Source organism: Ptychodera flava, chromosome 1 (genome assembly GCF_041260155.1).
Source record: "Ptychodera flava strain L36383 chromosome 1, AS_Pfla_20210202, whole genome shotgun sequence".
NCBI classification, from domain to species: Eukaryota; Metazoa; Hemichordata; class Enteropneusta; family Ptychoderidae; genus Ptychodera; species Ptychodera flava.
In genome coordinates, this window is record NC_091928.1 from 35664041 (window position 1) to 35679331 (window position 15291).

General features: G+C 38.5%; 2 protein-coding genes across 2 annotated transcripts; both read left to right on the plus strand.

Annotated features, from left to right (window-relative positions):
* Positions 1 to 8992: 8992 nt before the first annotated feature.
* LOC139138413 (medium-chain acyl-CoA ligase ACSF2, mitochondrial-like) lies at positions 8993 to 12594 on the plus strand. The gene is made up of 2 exons (XM_070706830.1): positions 8993 to 9104; positions 9829 to 12594. Exon 2 carries the CDS (start codon positions 10254 to 10256, stop codon positions 11499 to 11501), a length of 1248 nt encoding a protein of 415 aa, XP_070562931.1. The 5' UTR covers positions 8993 to 9104; positions 9829 to 10253; the 3' UTR covers positions 11502 to 12594.
* Positions 12595 to 14380: 1786 nt separating this feature from the next.
* Positions 14381 to 14902, plus strand: LOC139144475 (uncharacterized). The gene has a single exon (XM_070715176.1). It carries the CDS (start codon positions 14381 to 14383, stop codon positions 14900 to 14902), a length of 522 nt encoding a protein of 173 aa, XP_070571277.1.
* Positions 14903 to 15291: the final 389 nt, after the last annotated feature.

The following is a 15291-nucleotide window of genomic DNA, read 5'->3' on the forward strand; positions in this document are numbered from 1 at the left end:
GCCTTTGACCTCAGATATATTTGTCCACAACTCAGTAACCACAAGTGCTACACCCTTCATATTTGGTATGATGGGACACCTTATGACACCACATATTGTACCTCATTAATTATGCGCATATCTAATTCTGAGCAAGCCAATAGAGCTGGATGTCCGATTTTTGGTATATAGGGATAACTATAGGGTAGAAATCTAAATATGCCCATCTAAATATTAGACATCTACCATCGAGAACAAAAGAAATTTGCTGTAATTTGAATATTTAAGGAGTTTAAGCAATTTTCACTATAAATAAAGAACCCCTGCCTCAAACTCCACAAAAGTTGCTAGACATATTTTGCCGTTGTATGCCATTGCTTCGTTTAATAACCAGTTAATCAAATGCCTAATTGACAGGAGGAAATTCAAGACCATATTTGAATAGTAGTATATATTGTCCTCAAAATTACTCTATCACGGCCCAAGTACTCATTGCCTTCAGCAATACTGCCTGTTTTATTTGTAATTAAAAAAATCTAGAACCAATTTGTCATTTTTCAAGATTTTTAGTCTCGAAAAAATCTAAAACATGTATGGTTTTAGTAAAGAAAACATGGGCATAGTAACGGGGAGAAGCTGCAACTGTTGATAAATTTTTTTAATAAACACGATTGGAACTAATTTGGGATAATTGGATTTTTATATTTTTTAAATTTCTCAAAAGTGTTAGGTGCCAGATAGTTGAATGTTGCGATATTACAAATTAATCATAAAAACAAGTGTGTAATGTAAAAAGAAAAAGCGGATGAGATTACATTTGTAGATTAAATCGGCATTACTTCACCATCCAATTATCCCAAATTAGTTCCAATCGTGTTCAGGGAATTCTGGCATCCATGAGAGTAATCAAATATTAAAGAAAAAAAGATACAGTCAACATGCTTGATTTTTTTTAATTTTCAAATTCTCATCGTAAAATATCACAAAAGTGAAACTTTGAACAGTAATGATAAATGTATGACGAAATGGAATTATTATTTTTTGCCATTATTACATAAAAAATTTCAGAGCCTAAAACTTCATTTGGAATATTTTGACCTTCCAGTGTAGTCAATTTTGAGTAGCATTTAAGCCATGTATGTCTTGTACTTTTGAAAAGATATTTTGGGTAGATCACTGTGCTCATTTTTTCACAATTTGGCAAAATGTACAACGGCATTGACAATTTGCCTACTCTCTCATGATATCGTCATTTTGTGTGCTCTCCAGCAGGTGTCATCAGGACCTGGCCAGAGTTGGATGAACTCAAGTCGAATTAGACTGATAAATCTAAAACGTCCAATAATGTGTTTGAAATGAATGTCAAAGGAAAATTTCTCATCAAATATCAAACGCATACAAACATCAAACACATTCAAATATCTAATGTTTAAGTTTTTTAAAGACTTCAATTTTTATAACGTGCAAGTAGTATATGTATTCTGAAAGCTAGGAGATCCTCTCAAGCCTACTATAATATACAGTATGAAGCGTACCGCATTCGACACAACTAGAGACTATCTTAGGCATTTTATGAGCCTGTACTGCCAGACGTAGTTAACATCATCATTTCGTCATAAGGATTAACAATTTCTTGTAATTGGTAATTGGCCAACTCGTCTAAAGTCTTCGTCATCGCCTACCTTCATTACTTCTTCATAGCAAAGCATTCTTTTTTCTCTTAATGCCAAGATCAATCACATTACGAAGGGTTGCTTCTTTACCTGTATCACGTTCGTTTGCGTTATTTGATAACTCTGGTAGGACATTGAACATAATTCTTTCCCGAATACCATTCCCTGATAATCAAAGCTGCCACTTTGGGTTTGTTCACCAGTCGAAGTTTACCTCATTGAATACAACCACGACACGGACAACAACCAGCTTGACATAGGTCATCGCATAAATCAACGTGATCTATTCGTAACATTTCTCTGCCAATATGCTAACACCTCCACCTGGCTTGAGACCAAAGTGATCTAAACCAGAAGCTAAACCAGATGGCATCCTCTCGCAGTTGCTTGAAAGTGATGCGTTGTTTTGTAGATCTGGAAGCAAAGGCAAATACCTCTCCATCAGAGAACTGTGTTGCTGATTGATCGAGTACATCACAAAATGATTTCCCAGTAAATCAAATGCTTGATGCAGGTAACTCTTTCCAGATAATGACATTTTGGCGAGTCTAGTCGTATCCTGCCAGGTAATAAAGGTAATAAAAGAGAATCTATAAGTAGTCGTAGAGGGCGACTTTCATTACTCAAGACATTATTACATAATCAACCATAGTTTACTTGCACTGGAGCGCGCGCGCAAGTAGTATTCGCACTGCAATTGAAATCGAACTCATTACGCGATAATCATATGTTACTGAGCACAGAAAACCGGGACTAATTTTGTTTGTAAGCAATTATTGTTTTGTAAACACAACAAAAATGAAGATTTCAGGTGCGCCGAAACTGTAACTGTTGCATTTATGCGATTATGAGCCCGTGTCTTGCTTATATACACAACTATAGTCACGGATAGAACAATACACGTAGTAATTAAAAGTTTAGAGAGCAATCTTATTTTGAATTGATAGTTTTGGGGTGGGTTGAAACCAACCAGATGAACTCTCAGCATAATAGCAGAAATTTAATTCTACTTCGTCTCGTGAAATTTTTGCCATCATGCCTCGAAAATGAGTATATGTCGGTACGGTCATCATATGGCTTTCCGGCAACGCCTCGAGACAATATCACAGCTAACCTCCGAATAAAAAACGCAGACCAGACATATCTACAAAATGTGACATTTGGACATCTGTTTATTCAATTTTATTAAAATTTCTATTTATGAATATTGAAAATACAAAAGTTGTAATCCACACCAGATTTAACATTGCTGGACATTTCACTTGCTTTGACGACGGTACTTTCGCTTTGGTGTTGTGTAGTTGCTTTTCGTTGAAGCTGGACCATGCAAGATATCGCTCACCCTCTTCTGTTGTTCTTGGCACGAACCTTTGTAGAACCTTTAAATATAAACAGTAAATCAGTAATGAGCAAGAGTAACCTTTTATCAGTCCTCAACCCCTTTTGACAATAGATTTTAATTGTTGACATTTATCATTGGCATATGGAAGTTTGCATTTGTTTTCAAATGAAATATTTAGCACCAAGATTTGCTTTTAGGAAATGGTGATGAAGTATCTTACACCTTTAAAATTGACAGATTTGTGATTAGTTCGATGATCATCGGCCTAAATGCGCAATCCATTGGATTTGGTCAGAAAACCTCCCTCTCGGAATATCCTTTAATGAAATAAAAATATTCAATATGCATTCTCACTTGCACATTTAGTAACAAGGTATTATAAGAAGGTGTAAATGGCAGAAATGACGAATTAGTGACTCATTGAAGGGATGCTGGTCACTGCTACATCAATATTTCCAAAGCCAGGCTTTTTCAAGTATTCTGATGCTTGTGAGGCTTCAATTAACTCTTCATCAGTGATATCAGAAAAATCGAGACACATCTCTTGCGCCATACTGCTATTGTAAGACATTTATGTCAAAAAGACAAATGTGCTTCGTGGCCATGCACTTATATTAGTCTATATGTCACTATGAACGTGTAAAACATGCACAGCTAATATTAAGAGAAAAAATCCTACTTGCATACACATAAGTGAGAATGCGCTGTTTACTATTAGGAACAGACATATGGGTGGCTGCGAAACGTTACAGGAAATACCTTTCCTGTAAAAATCTTAGGTATTTATAAAAGAAGGGCCCATGTGCCCGAGGGCAGAAGACAATTTGACCGACGCCTTTATATCTCTAGTCTGAAAAACGCAATTAAATCCCATCTCTAATGATAGGTCAAAATGTATACATACATGGAAATTGCCGTGGTAGCAATTTAACTTCGATAGAGTCTCGACAGTGTGTGAGAAATTGTTGAATTGCAACTGTCAGGCATTAAATACGGCCACCCCGTCAACTTTCTTTCAAGATTCATCTTAATACGCAATTCTCTTCACGTAAGCGGGTCCAAAACCAGTCAATACCAGTTTCATTTTAGATGCTAAACTACAACACTTATTTTACTACGGTGTGTGACGGCTGTGGTGTTGACTCAATCACTTAATCCGCTGATACGGACAGCGGATTAGCAAGTTGGCAATTACTTCGTTCATACAGGCAAAAATTGAAACGTTTCAGCGACTTTATTTGTGATTTGTAAACACAGGGGATTAATAGTTTGGGTCCGCTCGTGTCCATACTCACAAAATTAAGCCATTGTTTTGATATTTAAGACGTCTAATGCGCCCTCTCGAGTTCAAAAGGTGTGTATGGCCAAGCATACTGCATAACAAGATGGCTGAAACGAACGACGTCGACGCGTCGTACTGGCTGTAAAGAATGTGAAAGAGGCTCCCCACCGAACTATCCAAAATGTTTTGTGTCGAGTTTGTGTTTTATTGTTTCTAAATTGTGTTCCTACATTCTTATCCGATTGTTTGTGTTAATAAAAATGTTTGTTTCGCCTCACCATAAGATTTCCTCACACATACAAAACATTACCGTCCACACTAATCCAAACTTCCCTACAAATATCCGAGGCGAAACAAACATTTTTATTAACACAAACAATCGGATAAGAATGTAGGAACACAATTTAAAACGAATCAAACACAAACTTAATGACTCAATCGAATATTTTGTTCCCAATTAATAAATCATATAGACAATCTCAATTCTCGGTTTATGGCAATTTTTGTCGACTGATAAAAGTCTTTTCATCTTCAACATTCCATTCTAATTTCACCTACGGTATATAATATCCTAACCTCCTGTGACTTTCCTTCTAAACGTTGATTTGCCTTGTGCACCAAAGAGATGCTGTATTTTATGCCAAACGATGAAAAATATGTGAAGAAATAACCATGTATCAGTCAGTACGGCAGGCGAAACCCGGACGGCCATACCGATTGGAGACAGAGCAGAGTAGATCGAAACGCAAATGGGGTGTTATTATAGGAAAGGCGGTGACTTATTTTACAGCTGAATAAAATGCTGTCTCTGGTTGTGTAAGTCTGTTGATCGAAATATATATTTTGTTCCCAGTTGATTAATCATGGGGGATGGCAGTCTCGATCTCCCCTTTATGGTTCGATATTTACTGACTCGTTCCCTCTCATTTTGTCAATCAATGAAAGCATTTTCGTCTTCCATATTCAATATTACTTTGACCGATGTTACATCCTGACCTATACTGTCATTAGTTTTGACCAACGTACAAAGATATTGCCCATGCGTCCGGCTGATGAGATGTTTTGCAAAACGGTGAAGAAATGGGGGCCGGGAGACATCGATGTCAGTCTTTCCGGACTGTTTACATGTAGCTAATAGGGGATATCAAAGGAGATGAATCAGTTAGTTGAATAAAACATAACTTTTCGGACTTATTTATGTCAATTTTGTCAATGTCGGACTTTTGATTCAAGAGAAACCAGAATCACCTACAGAGATGTCTGTATTAAACACGACGAACAATTGGGAATAGTTTGTTATGCTACTGTCGGTCTCAGTCGTGGTGTCTCTCCCATAAAATTTCGAAGCTATAGGTCTACACTTGTCGTTCGATTCACAGGTAGCGGTACACCGATGACCAGATATTGTACTGTTCTTAAAACTAGTCTAAGCAATTTTACGACACTGCACTATTTGCCATCGTGTCTCCCGTGAACGTCCTTGAATCTATGGACGTGACCATTGTTTTACTGCGCCCATTAGAGTGTAAACCCCTGTTCGTTACCAGCAGAATACTTTTTAAAGTTCTGTACATCTGTGTACACTGTGTGTATAAGCCCTAAACCTAGTTTAATTCAATTATGGAAAGGTATTAAAGAATAAAGGGTCGTTACAGTTGCTAAAATTGCGAGAAAAACGGCACTTTTTACTCAAATAGTCCTATTCACAAGCTCTATTGTTTTAAATCACGTCCATGGTGTGCTGTTGATTTTCATTCTTTCGTGCAATTTCATTCGCTTGAAGCAATTATCCTTTCATTTGACTGCTCTGTGGGACTCTTCTGAATATGTGTTTTGGATAAAAAGAACTCTACAGTGAAAGACATGAACTTCGACGGTGATAGGTATACAATATCGGTTCTCGACGGTGATAGGTATACAATATCGGTTCGATGTGTGAAGATATACAGATTACAAGTTATTTTAGAAGTTCTCAAAACCAGTAAAAATAATTCTGCGCGCCACTTATTGATAATTTCTTCTTGTGAACGTCCTTGAATCCGTGACCGCGACCATTGTTTCGAAGTGTTCGACGGTGGATGATCGGTAGATTAATGAAGATATATGTTACTGAACTATCGTGTGATTGTTTAATAGCATGGTTAGGTAATAGACGGTGTAGTCTGTAGAGGCGATACGGCGAAATTCCACGGCCCAAGGGAGCGTACATCGCATGGTTTCTTACAACGAACCATAGACAGAGCCGTCGGTTTCCATAGCTACTACGTGAAATCCGGCCTCACCGATGTCCCGGGCCGATGTCCCTGTCCTGATTCGGAGAACAACTTTCAAGCTGCGTGTTGAGGTTCAGATGTCCGATTTTTTCATATTCAAAAGGCTTATTGATTTACAGAGAACGCCCGTCTTGTTTTTAGCTTTAACTTAGCGCAAGATGGCAATTGAAAATTCAAAGCCAAATAGCCAGTGGGAAAAAAATAGACGACTCGCTCTCACCAGCGGTCGAGGTCGCAATGAAAAAAAAATCGAAGTCTCTGAAATCGGTATCATTGCTCCGCCATGTTTATTGTTGGTTGTACGGCCAGTTTAAAGTCACAGACTTTCTTCAAGGTAAAGTTCATATAATTGCCATACCGCGAAGTTCCCTGTGCATTTCAATAGTCTATTTGGAAGCAAAAGCGCCACGGACATTCGATCGATGGTGATGAACTTTCTCCAGGGCGTGACATGTCACCAGTTACGAACTTTACCGGTTTTCGATACGAAATATGCAATATATTATCAGCGTTGTTCACGTTGTGTTTTGAGTTTGATATGGAATATAACAGGAAAACACTAACAATTAGAGTGACGATAGAGACCATGCCCGATACGGAAAAATTGACATCAACTACTTGCAATGAGCAGTGACCTGAAACTTCAGACTGATATATAAATGTCGACAATATAAAACATTGAAATGCCGGAGAGAGAGAGGGAGAGAGAGGTTTACGCGGTCGCGAACTGATTATACTCTTTCTTGGATATGACTTCGGTGTAGACGATACACAGACATCGAAAATGTACACCTACGTTCCAGAAATTCGACTAATCTTATAATAAAGAGTGGAACAAATCAAAAGTGTGGTGGAAGTAAATCTTCAGATGTTGGTTTTCTAAAGTTAGATAATACTTACAGAAATATGGTCGTCATAGTCTTCTTTTAAAAACTATTATCTTCAACACCACGTTTCTTATGATCGGTGATGTCATTTTTTATTATTTTTACAAACTTTCAATGCATCAAACGCTATAAGACTATCTCATCTGCCTGTCAAGGAGTTACAATATATTTCCAAGGGTGGCACACGATGTCAACTTACGTGTCGTCCGTCGAGCGGCCGGTGGCAGTCTCACAGATTGTTCCGTTTGTAATCGCGGCCACTTTGATTTTGATGTGACACCAACGTGCGTTTGAGGTTTTTTTGTTACGAAATTTGTCGACCTCACAAAATTTCACAGTCCATGCTTTGAAGCAGTCTCAACATGGCAAAATGTCTCGCTTAAATTTCATCCTCGTCGTTCCAAATTAAATTCGACCACTAAATTATTTCGGCAGTTTTAATTTCCTATTAATTCGACGTTTTTCAAATCGTAATGAATTTTTTCTGGTCGAATTGATAGGGTTTTTGGTATCAAGCTTATCTCTTCGTCGGACCAGTATACCGCGAGATGTAGTACTGTGTTCGGCAGCCATGGCGAAAGTGAATATTGTATATTGGTTGTTGTTTGTTTTATGTTACAAATACCTGTCGCGTGAGGGCGTTTGAAACGCTTCTGAAGCGGCTCAGTCTGTCCACACAGCGATTTGCGGATAGAGTTAATCCCTACAACGACTCTGGTCGGGCCGACTAAACCGTCTCAAATCTGAAACGCTTCAGCTCCATTTCGGAGTGTCCACACATAACTTTCTGTGTCAGTATTGGCCCAGAACCGTTTCAGAGACGTTTCAATGGCCTGTGTATGAACGGCATAAATGTTTTCGGAACAATTACAGTGGTGTATACACAAGTTGGAGAGGAGATAAGGACTTGTCGGTAATATATAAAGCTGTCAGACGGTGCGGAGTTGAACTCTTTATTTGAAATATCACAGTCAAAATTAATAAAATCAAATAAGGTAAACCGTTGCACAAAAAACCCTCCTCCCCACCCCAGGGTCCTTTCATCTGTTCCCTGTGACTCAACTAGTCATAATAGAAGATATGTGAATCCTTGCAAAGCAACAACATCCATGTATTGGTAGGGGTATGCAGATGATTCAGTAGTGACCTGTTTGTGTCCTTTTTTCAACAACACACAACCCTAACCACTTGACCATACACTACTGAAAAATCTATATATACTGGCAAATGCAAATGAGGCACTGTGTTGAACTTAACCTTATAAGGAGATGTAATCAACATCTCCAGACATAACAATGACCTGAAAAAGTATATCGCAAGATTGTTCGCCGAGAGATTACATTCCCTGATAAAAGTATTAAGTAGAGAGAGAGGAGGGCATTGATAAGAAATACAATTCTTCAGTGGAAATATCACAGATATCCCCAAAAGGATATATGAATATCTTGATTTTCGTGCAGGTCCCTGGGATGCTCGCACTGAGCCATTAACAATTTCCATATCAATAGTACGCCTCTTTTGCACCCAGTATAGAGATCAAAAGGCCATACATTGACATCATTCAGTGACAATACACCATCACAGACGGTCGACGCATCAGCTTCTGTGTCTCGCTGCCCGACTTTCAAGAAAAAACTTAATCACAGGAGTTGAATTGGTTTGTATTTTGTAAGTATCTACCATTTTATCATTTCAGTATAGATGTAGAAAATGTCTGGCATGGCATTAAACATTAAAGAAGCTGTTTTTCATTCCAAAAAGTAGTTTTGCTGAAAGCATTATGGCGGATTTCTCAGTTTAAGATTTGGGGTCATATCTAGGACACGATTGCCAGACTGACGTCGCTATTTCCTTGTGGTACATGCGACCCCTGAATAACTCAATCTCCAGTATTAGCCAATAATCGGAACGCAGCGAGTTTATGGCTACAATTCACATATCTAGACATCGTGGTTGTCTGTCCTCCTAGCTGTTTCGATGGCCGTATTGTGTCAATTACTGCAACGTCAACGTGGTTGCAAAAGTATGGTCACAATGCATTCGCATGTGATAAATCAATGCGTCTATGATGCTGACACATAATTATACTCGTATTTCAACATGATCGTGTCCCCGATATCTGTCCCACAGTGCATTCTCTCCCAACATCTCTAATGTTTGGAGTCCTGAAAACAAACAATTGATTGCAACTGAAGATTAGGGTTTTCTACTGGTCAGCGCTTTTGTGGCCGTAACTCAAAAGCCCAATATTGCTTTGGCGACATTGTATTGTCGATTTTTTTTTGGGGGTGGGTGTACTTCGAAAGGTATAAGTAACAGCTGCTCATAAATTACAGTATTGCTTTCGGAGTCAACTTAAAAAGCTCATATTTGCTTCATTATTGATCTACAGATTAATACTAAACTCACCAAAATGTCAATGTCCGGAAAGAGCTATCTGCATGCTGCATCAAACATTCCATTTACTGGGAAAAACATTATGTGATGCACTCGACCAATCAGCTGAGAAGTTTCCGGATAGAGGGGCGTTTATCTTTGCTTCGAAATCTAAAAGACAGCGTGTAACTTTCAAGCAACTTCGAGAAGACGTGGTCAATTTGGCTGCAGGCTTGGTTCATGGGTCTCAAGCTAGGTGAGCGTGTTGGCATATGGTCAAAGAATCGCTACGAATGGGTCATATCATTTTATGCGATGGCTTACGCAAAGCTGGTGTGTGTACGGATACATGCTGGATACAATGATGCGTAATTTGAACATATAGTGAACAAAACAAAAATAACATCTCTGATAATCGAGTCAGGGGATCAAGAAAGAGTTATGTTGAGCATCACACGGGACATGGCAAGTGAAACAAGCGAATGCAGTGTACGGAAATTACCAACCTTCCACACAGTGATTCACCTTGGCAGTGACAGCAAACCGGGGATGATTCGCTATGAAGATGTGATGAACATGGGAGATGAAGAAGACTTCAAACAAGTTAGAAAATTACGAGAAACCGTTGATCCTGATGACGAAATGATGATGTTATGTACGTCTGGCAGTACGGGCATGCCGAAGTTGGTAGTCAAATCGCATAGGAGTTCTCTTGAGAATGCACATGTGTACGGTAGACACATGACAAATATAGTAAACACGGACATTCGCTACATGACTATGAGCATATTCAGTCATGCAAGTGCTGAACTGTCCACGGTTGGGGGCGTGAGTCATGGTTACACAGTCTTTGTACCAGATTCAAAATCTGACACAGAAACTCTCTTGTCCTTAATAAGGGAAGAATGTGTTACAGTAGCGTCTCTAACGTACCCGTCTCTCTTAGATTTTCTTAAGTTTGGGAAGTCGGATATTCTAGACCAAAGCCAACTGCAATACATCATCACAACTGGAAACAAAATCCCAACTGAGAACTTTCAAAAAGCAAGACAACAACTAAACCTCAACATCTACACAGTAATTGGTACAACTGAAACTGGTTTTGTGACCGTAAATAACAACATCAAGAAGTTCGAGAAAATTGGTTATCCTATAGATCACTACGAAATCAAGATAATCGACGACTATGGTCACATTGTACCACGTGGTATCATCGGTGAATTGTGCACCAGGTCACCTTACATAATGCTGAGGTATGAAGACGATGAAGAAGAAACGAAATCAATGGTAGATCAGTGTGGCTGGTACCATACAGGTGATATGTGTAAAATGGAAGAAGACGGCTGCCTCGATATCATGGGGCGAAAAAAAGAAATCATCATCAAAGGGACAGACAACATTTATCCAGTTGAAGTCGATGAAGTTCTTGCCAGACACCCCAAGGTAAAAGAAGCGAAGGCCGTTGGAGTGCCAGATGAACGGTTCATTGAAGAAGTATGTGCCTGCGTTTGTCTTGAAGAAGGAGAAGAGATCTCCGTAGACGAACTTTTGCAATTCCTTGGAAAGTTTTTGCCAGAACATCGTGTGCCAAAATATTTATTGTTCTTTGACTCATTCCCAAGTAGCCCTATTGGAAAAATACTTGCTGGAGAACTAAAGGCAAAAGCCATGGAGAAGCTTGGAATGTAGATAAATAGGATTCTGCATTCTTACCTATAAATGCTGCAATAACATGACAATGACCAAAACAGCAAGGCTTATCCTATAGTGTATTGTCATTCTATCAACTATTGATAAACTACCTTCTTGAAGAGCGTCAAACTTTGAACTGATAAGTTTAATAAGAATCTGTCACAACATTTATTGTAGTTATAAAACGGCCGTTCCAGAAGTCTTGAATAAGTATTTTCAGCTTAGAATTTTAGCAAACACATCTGGATAAATCACAGAATGACAAATTTAACGTTGACGTTAATATTTAATATTTCGCGATCACTAAGTAGTTTATATCTGGTATTTTATTGTATTATCTTATAGCGTACTGGTCTTGCTTGTAAGGAAACAGGGTATGCAGAATGGCTTTGCGAATTTTTACAAGCCGTTGTTTGAAGTTTGACACTTGAATGTATACGCGTTCAGTAAATAGGGAAATCTTGGTAACTTTGTCTGACGAACGCCATTTTTTTCAGATCTAACTAAATTAAGATGGCAGAAATATAACACAGGTTTTGCCTTTTGCTGTTTAAGATATTCATATTAGTTATTTGTTTCGTCGAAGAGAATATTACTTTTTGCGGGGTTAATATATAGAGGTGCTAATTATATCAATTTAGGATTAGATGTTATTTAATTCATTACACGTTATAAGGTGTTTTCAAAACATTGAGTATGTAAGTTTAAGATTTAAGACTTTAGCGTTTACTCTATTGTTAATCCGGGATGATTTGACACACTGCATCCAATATAAGAGATATCAATTTGATGTCAATTCTGCATAGAGGTCAATAATAAGATTCAGAATTGTTCGATAGCGATATGTACTGTGGAAATCAAACAAGTAAATAATTGTTTTGTCGTTTATAGTTTTGGCCACTGATATGAGACTTGGCCATATATACTCATTACTAGGGAGGGACACTAATGCTGAGATGTAATTGTATGTAAACAGCCACTGTGTAGATTGTAAGGAGGACGTTTCTTTACAATCACAGGCACTTGGGAGAAAAGACAACACCTGGTAATATGTAACATTCTGTTTAATAATAAAACGCTGTTATCATTGAAGACTTTGAGCCTCTACTAGCTGTTCTTATATACCGACGACCTCTCGCTTACTCTATACGTTTTGCTCATTATGCCGAAAATCAGATTAGTATATCGATTGCTTGGCGATCTGACCTAGTTCAGCTACAGAAGTCGCCTTGCCGACGTCCTCGCTAGCTATACAGCCTGCGCTATGGCGATCGATGTGAACGCATCCCAGTTGGACTTGCTCTGGGAAAAGACGGCCAAGCAACTGAAAGTTGGCATAAATTTGGAGAGTAGTAAAATCAACCGGCATCACACAACATAGAGAATCAAAATGCGAAGAGCAAATCGTACACAGAGACGGTTTCCGAGTCTTACTGCCATCCAATTACTTCACAAAGTTTAAAAATCTAAGAAATAATGCAATTCTTGAATGAAAATGACTCGTATTTCTGAGAAATTGCAACTTGAATGCTATCGTGAAAAACGATGAAATTATGGATGAAAACGTCAAGCATCTTATGTAGAAATTTAAAAGTCATGATGTGAGTAAGCCTTGTAGCATGCAAAAAGCAGACCTTTCAAAGATCTAAATGAAACAATATGGTAGTGAAATTCGTTGTGGTCGTCAGTGAGCTTTCAGTTATTACAGGGGGTGGGCCGGGGAAATTCCGCGCACACCTGTACCGTAAAATGTGACCGTCCTTATCCTCCTGTCTAAAATGTGACCCCCGCTTGTCCAGCATTCTAAAATTTGACCCCCTCCAACCACTGCAGTACTCTCCCCAACAATTGGTTTAATTGTAATGTAAGTTAGGGACAAATCACGGAGGGGAGGGCTGGTGTTTTGAGGGACAGTCGCAATTTATCACGCAAGCAATTTTGAAGATATGGTATTTCATCCAGTTGAGGGAGGGTCACCCTATATTGTGCAATTACAAGAAGGCAAGATGTGGCTGATATAGTGCTTCGTCCAAAAATATCAAATCATAATACATGGAGTCTATCATGCAAATTATTGACAATTTTCCGCCACAAAACATGTTATATCTGTATATTTTATATTTTGATAATATGTTTAAGTGTACTTTGGTTGATATTTGAAGTAACGTGTTGCATTTGTGTACAAGAAATTGATTTTGGAATTTTTTCTAAAATGTTGATTCACTATACATGGCAGTCTATGATGAAACTATGGATAATTTTTTTCCAATTGAAAACTAGGTAAATCTGTGCACTTGTGTACACTTGATTATTGACGTTAATGTTCTTGAACAGACTAGAGTGGTTATAAGTCCATGTTTGTGCAAGAAATGTGATTTGGAATTTCACTGAAATGTTGATTCACTTTATATAATAGTCGTGAGAGAACTATGCACAGATATCTTTGTATTTATGTTCATTTGATAATTGATATACACTTTTCCACCCGTTGCATATGTTTCCATCTCTTGTCTTTCGCCGGTGAACAAAGCAAAGATAACATCTCTGATAATCGAGTCAGGGGCAAGTGAAACAAGCGAATGCAGTGTACGGAAATTACCAACCTTCCATACAGTGACTCACCTTGGCAGTGACAGCAAACCGGGGATGATTCGCTATGAAGATGTGATGAACATGGGAGATGAAGAAGACTTCAAACAAGTTAGAAAATTACGAGAAACCGTTGATCCTGATGACGAAATGATGATGTTATGTACGTCTGGCAGTACGGGCATGCCGAAGTTGGAAGTCATCGGGGTTCTCTTGAGAATGCACATGTGTACGGCAGACACATGACAAATATAGTAAACACGGACATTCGTTACATAGCTATGAACATGTTCACTCATGGGAGTGGTGAACTGTCCACGGTTGGGGGAGTGAGTTATGGTTACACAGTCGTTGTACCAGATTCAAATTCTGACACAGAAACTCTTTTGTCTTTAATAAGGGAAGAACGTGTTATAGTAGCGTCTCTGACGTACCCGTCTCTCTTAGATTTTCTTAAGTTTGGGAAATCGGATATTCTAGACCAAAGTCACTTGCAATACCTCATCACAGCGAGAAACAAAATCCCTACTGAAATTCTTGAGAAAGCAAGACAACAGCTAAACCTCAACATCTACACAGTAATTGGAACAACTGAAATTGTTTTTGTGACCGTACATAACAACATCGAGAAGTTCGAGAAAATTGTTTATCCTATATATCACTACGAAATCATGGTAATCGACGATAGTGGTCACATTGTACCACGTAGTGTCACTGGTGAATTGTGTACCAGGTCACCTTACACAATGCTGAGGTATGAAGAAGATGAAGAAGAAACAAAATCGACGGTAGATAAGTGTGGCTGGTGATATAGGTGATATATGTACAGGTGATATTTGTAAAATGGAAGAAGACGGCTGCCTCGATATCATGGGGCGAAAGAAAGAAATCATCATTAAAGGGGTAGACAACATTTATCCAGTTGAAGTCGATGAAGTTCTTACCCCAAGGTAAAGGAATCTAAGACCATAAGAGTGACAGATGAACGGTTCATTGAAGAAGTATGTGCCTGTGTTTGTCTTGAAGAGGGAGAAAAGGTCTCCAAAGAAGAACTTTTGCAATTCCTTGGAAAGTTTTTGCCAGAACTTGGTGAGCCAAAATATCTTGTGTTTTTTGACTTGTTCCCAAGTAGCTCTATTGGGAAAATATTGGCTGGAGAACTGAAGGCGAAAGCCATGGAGAAGCTCGGAATATAGAT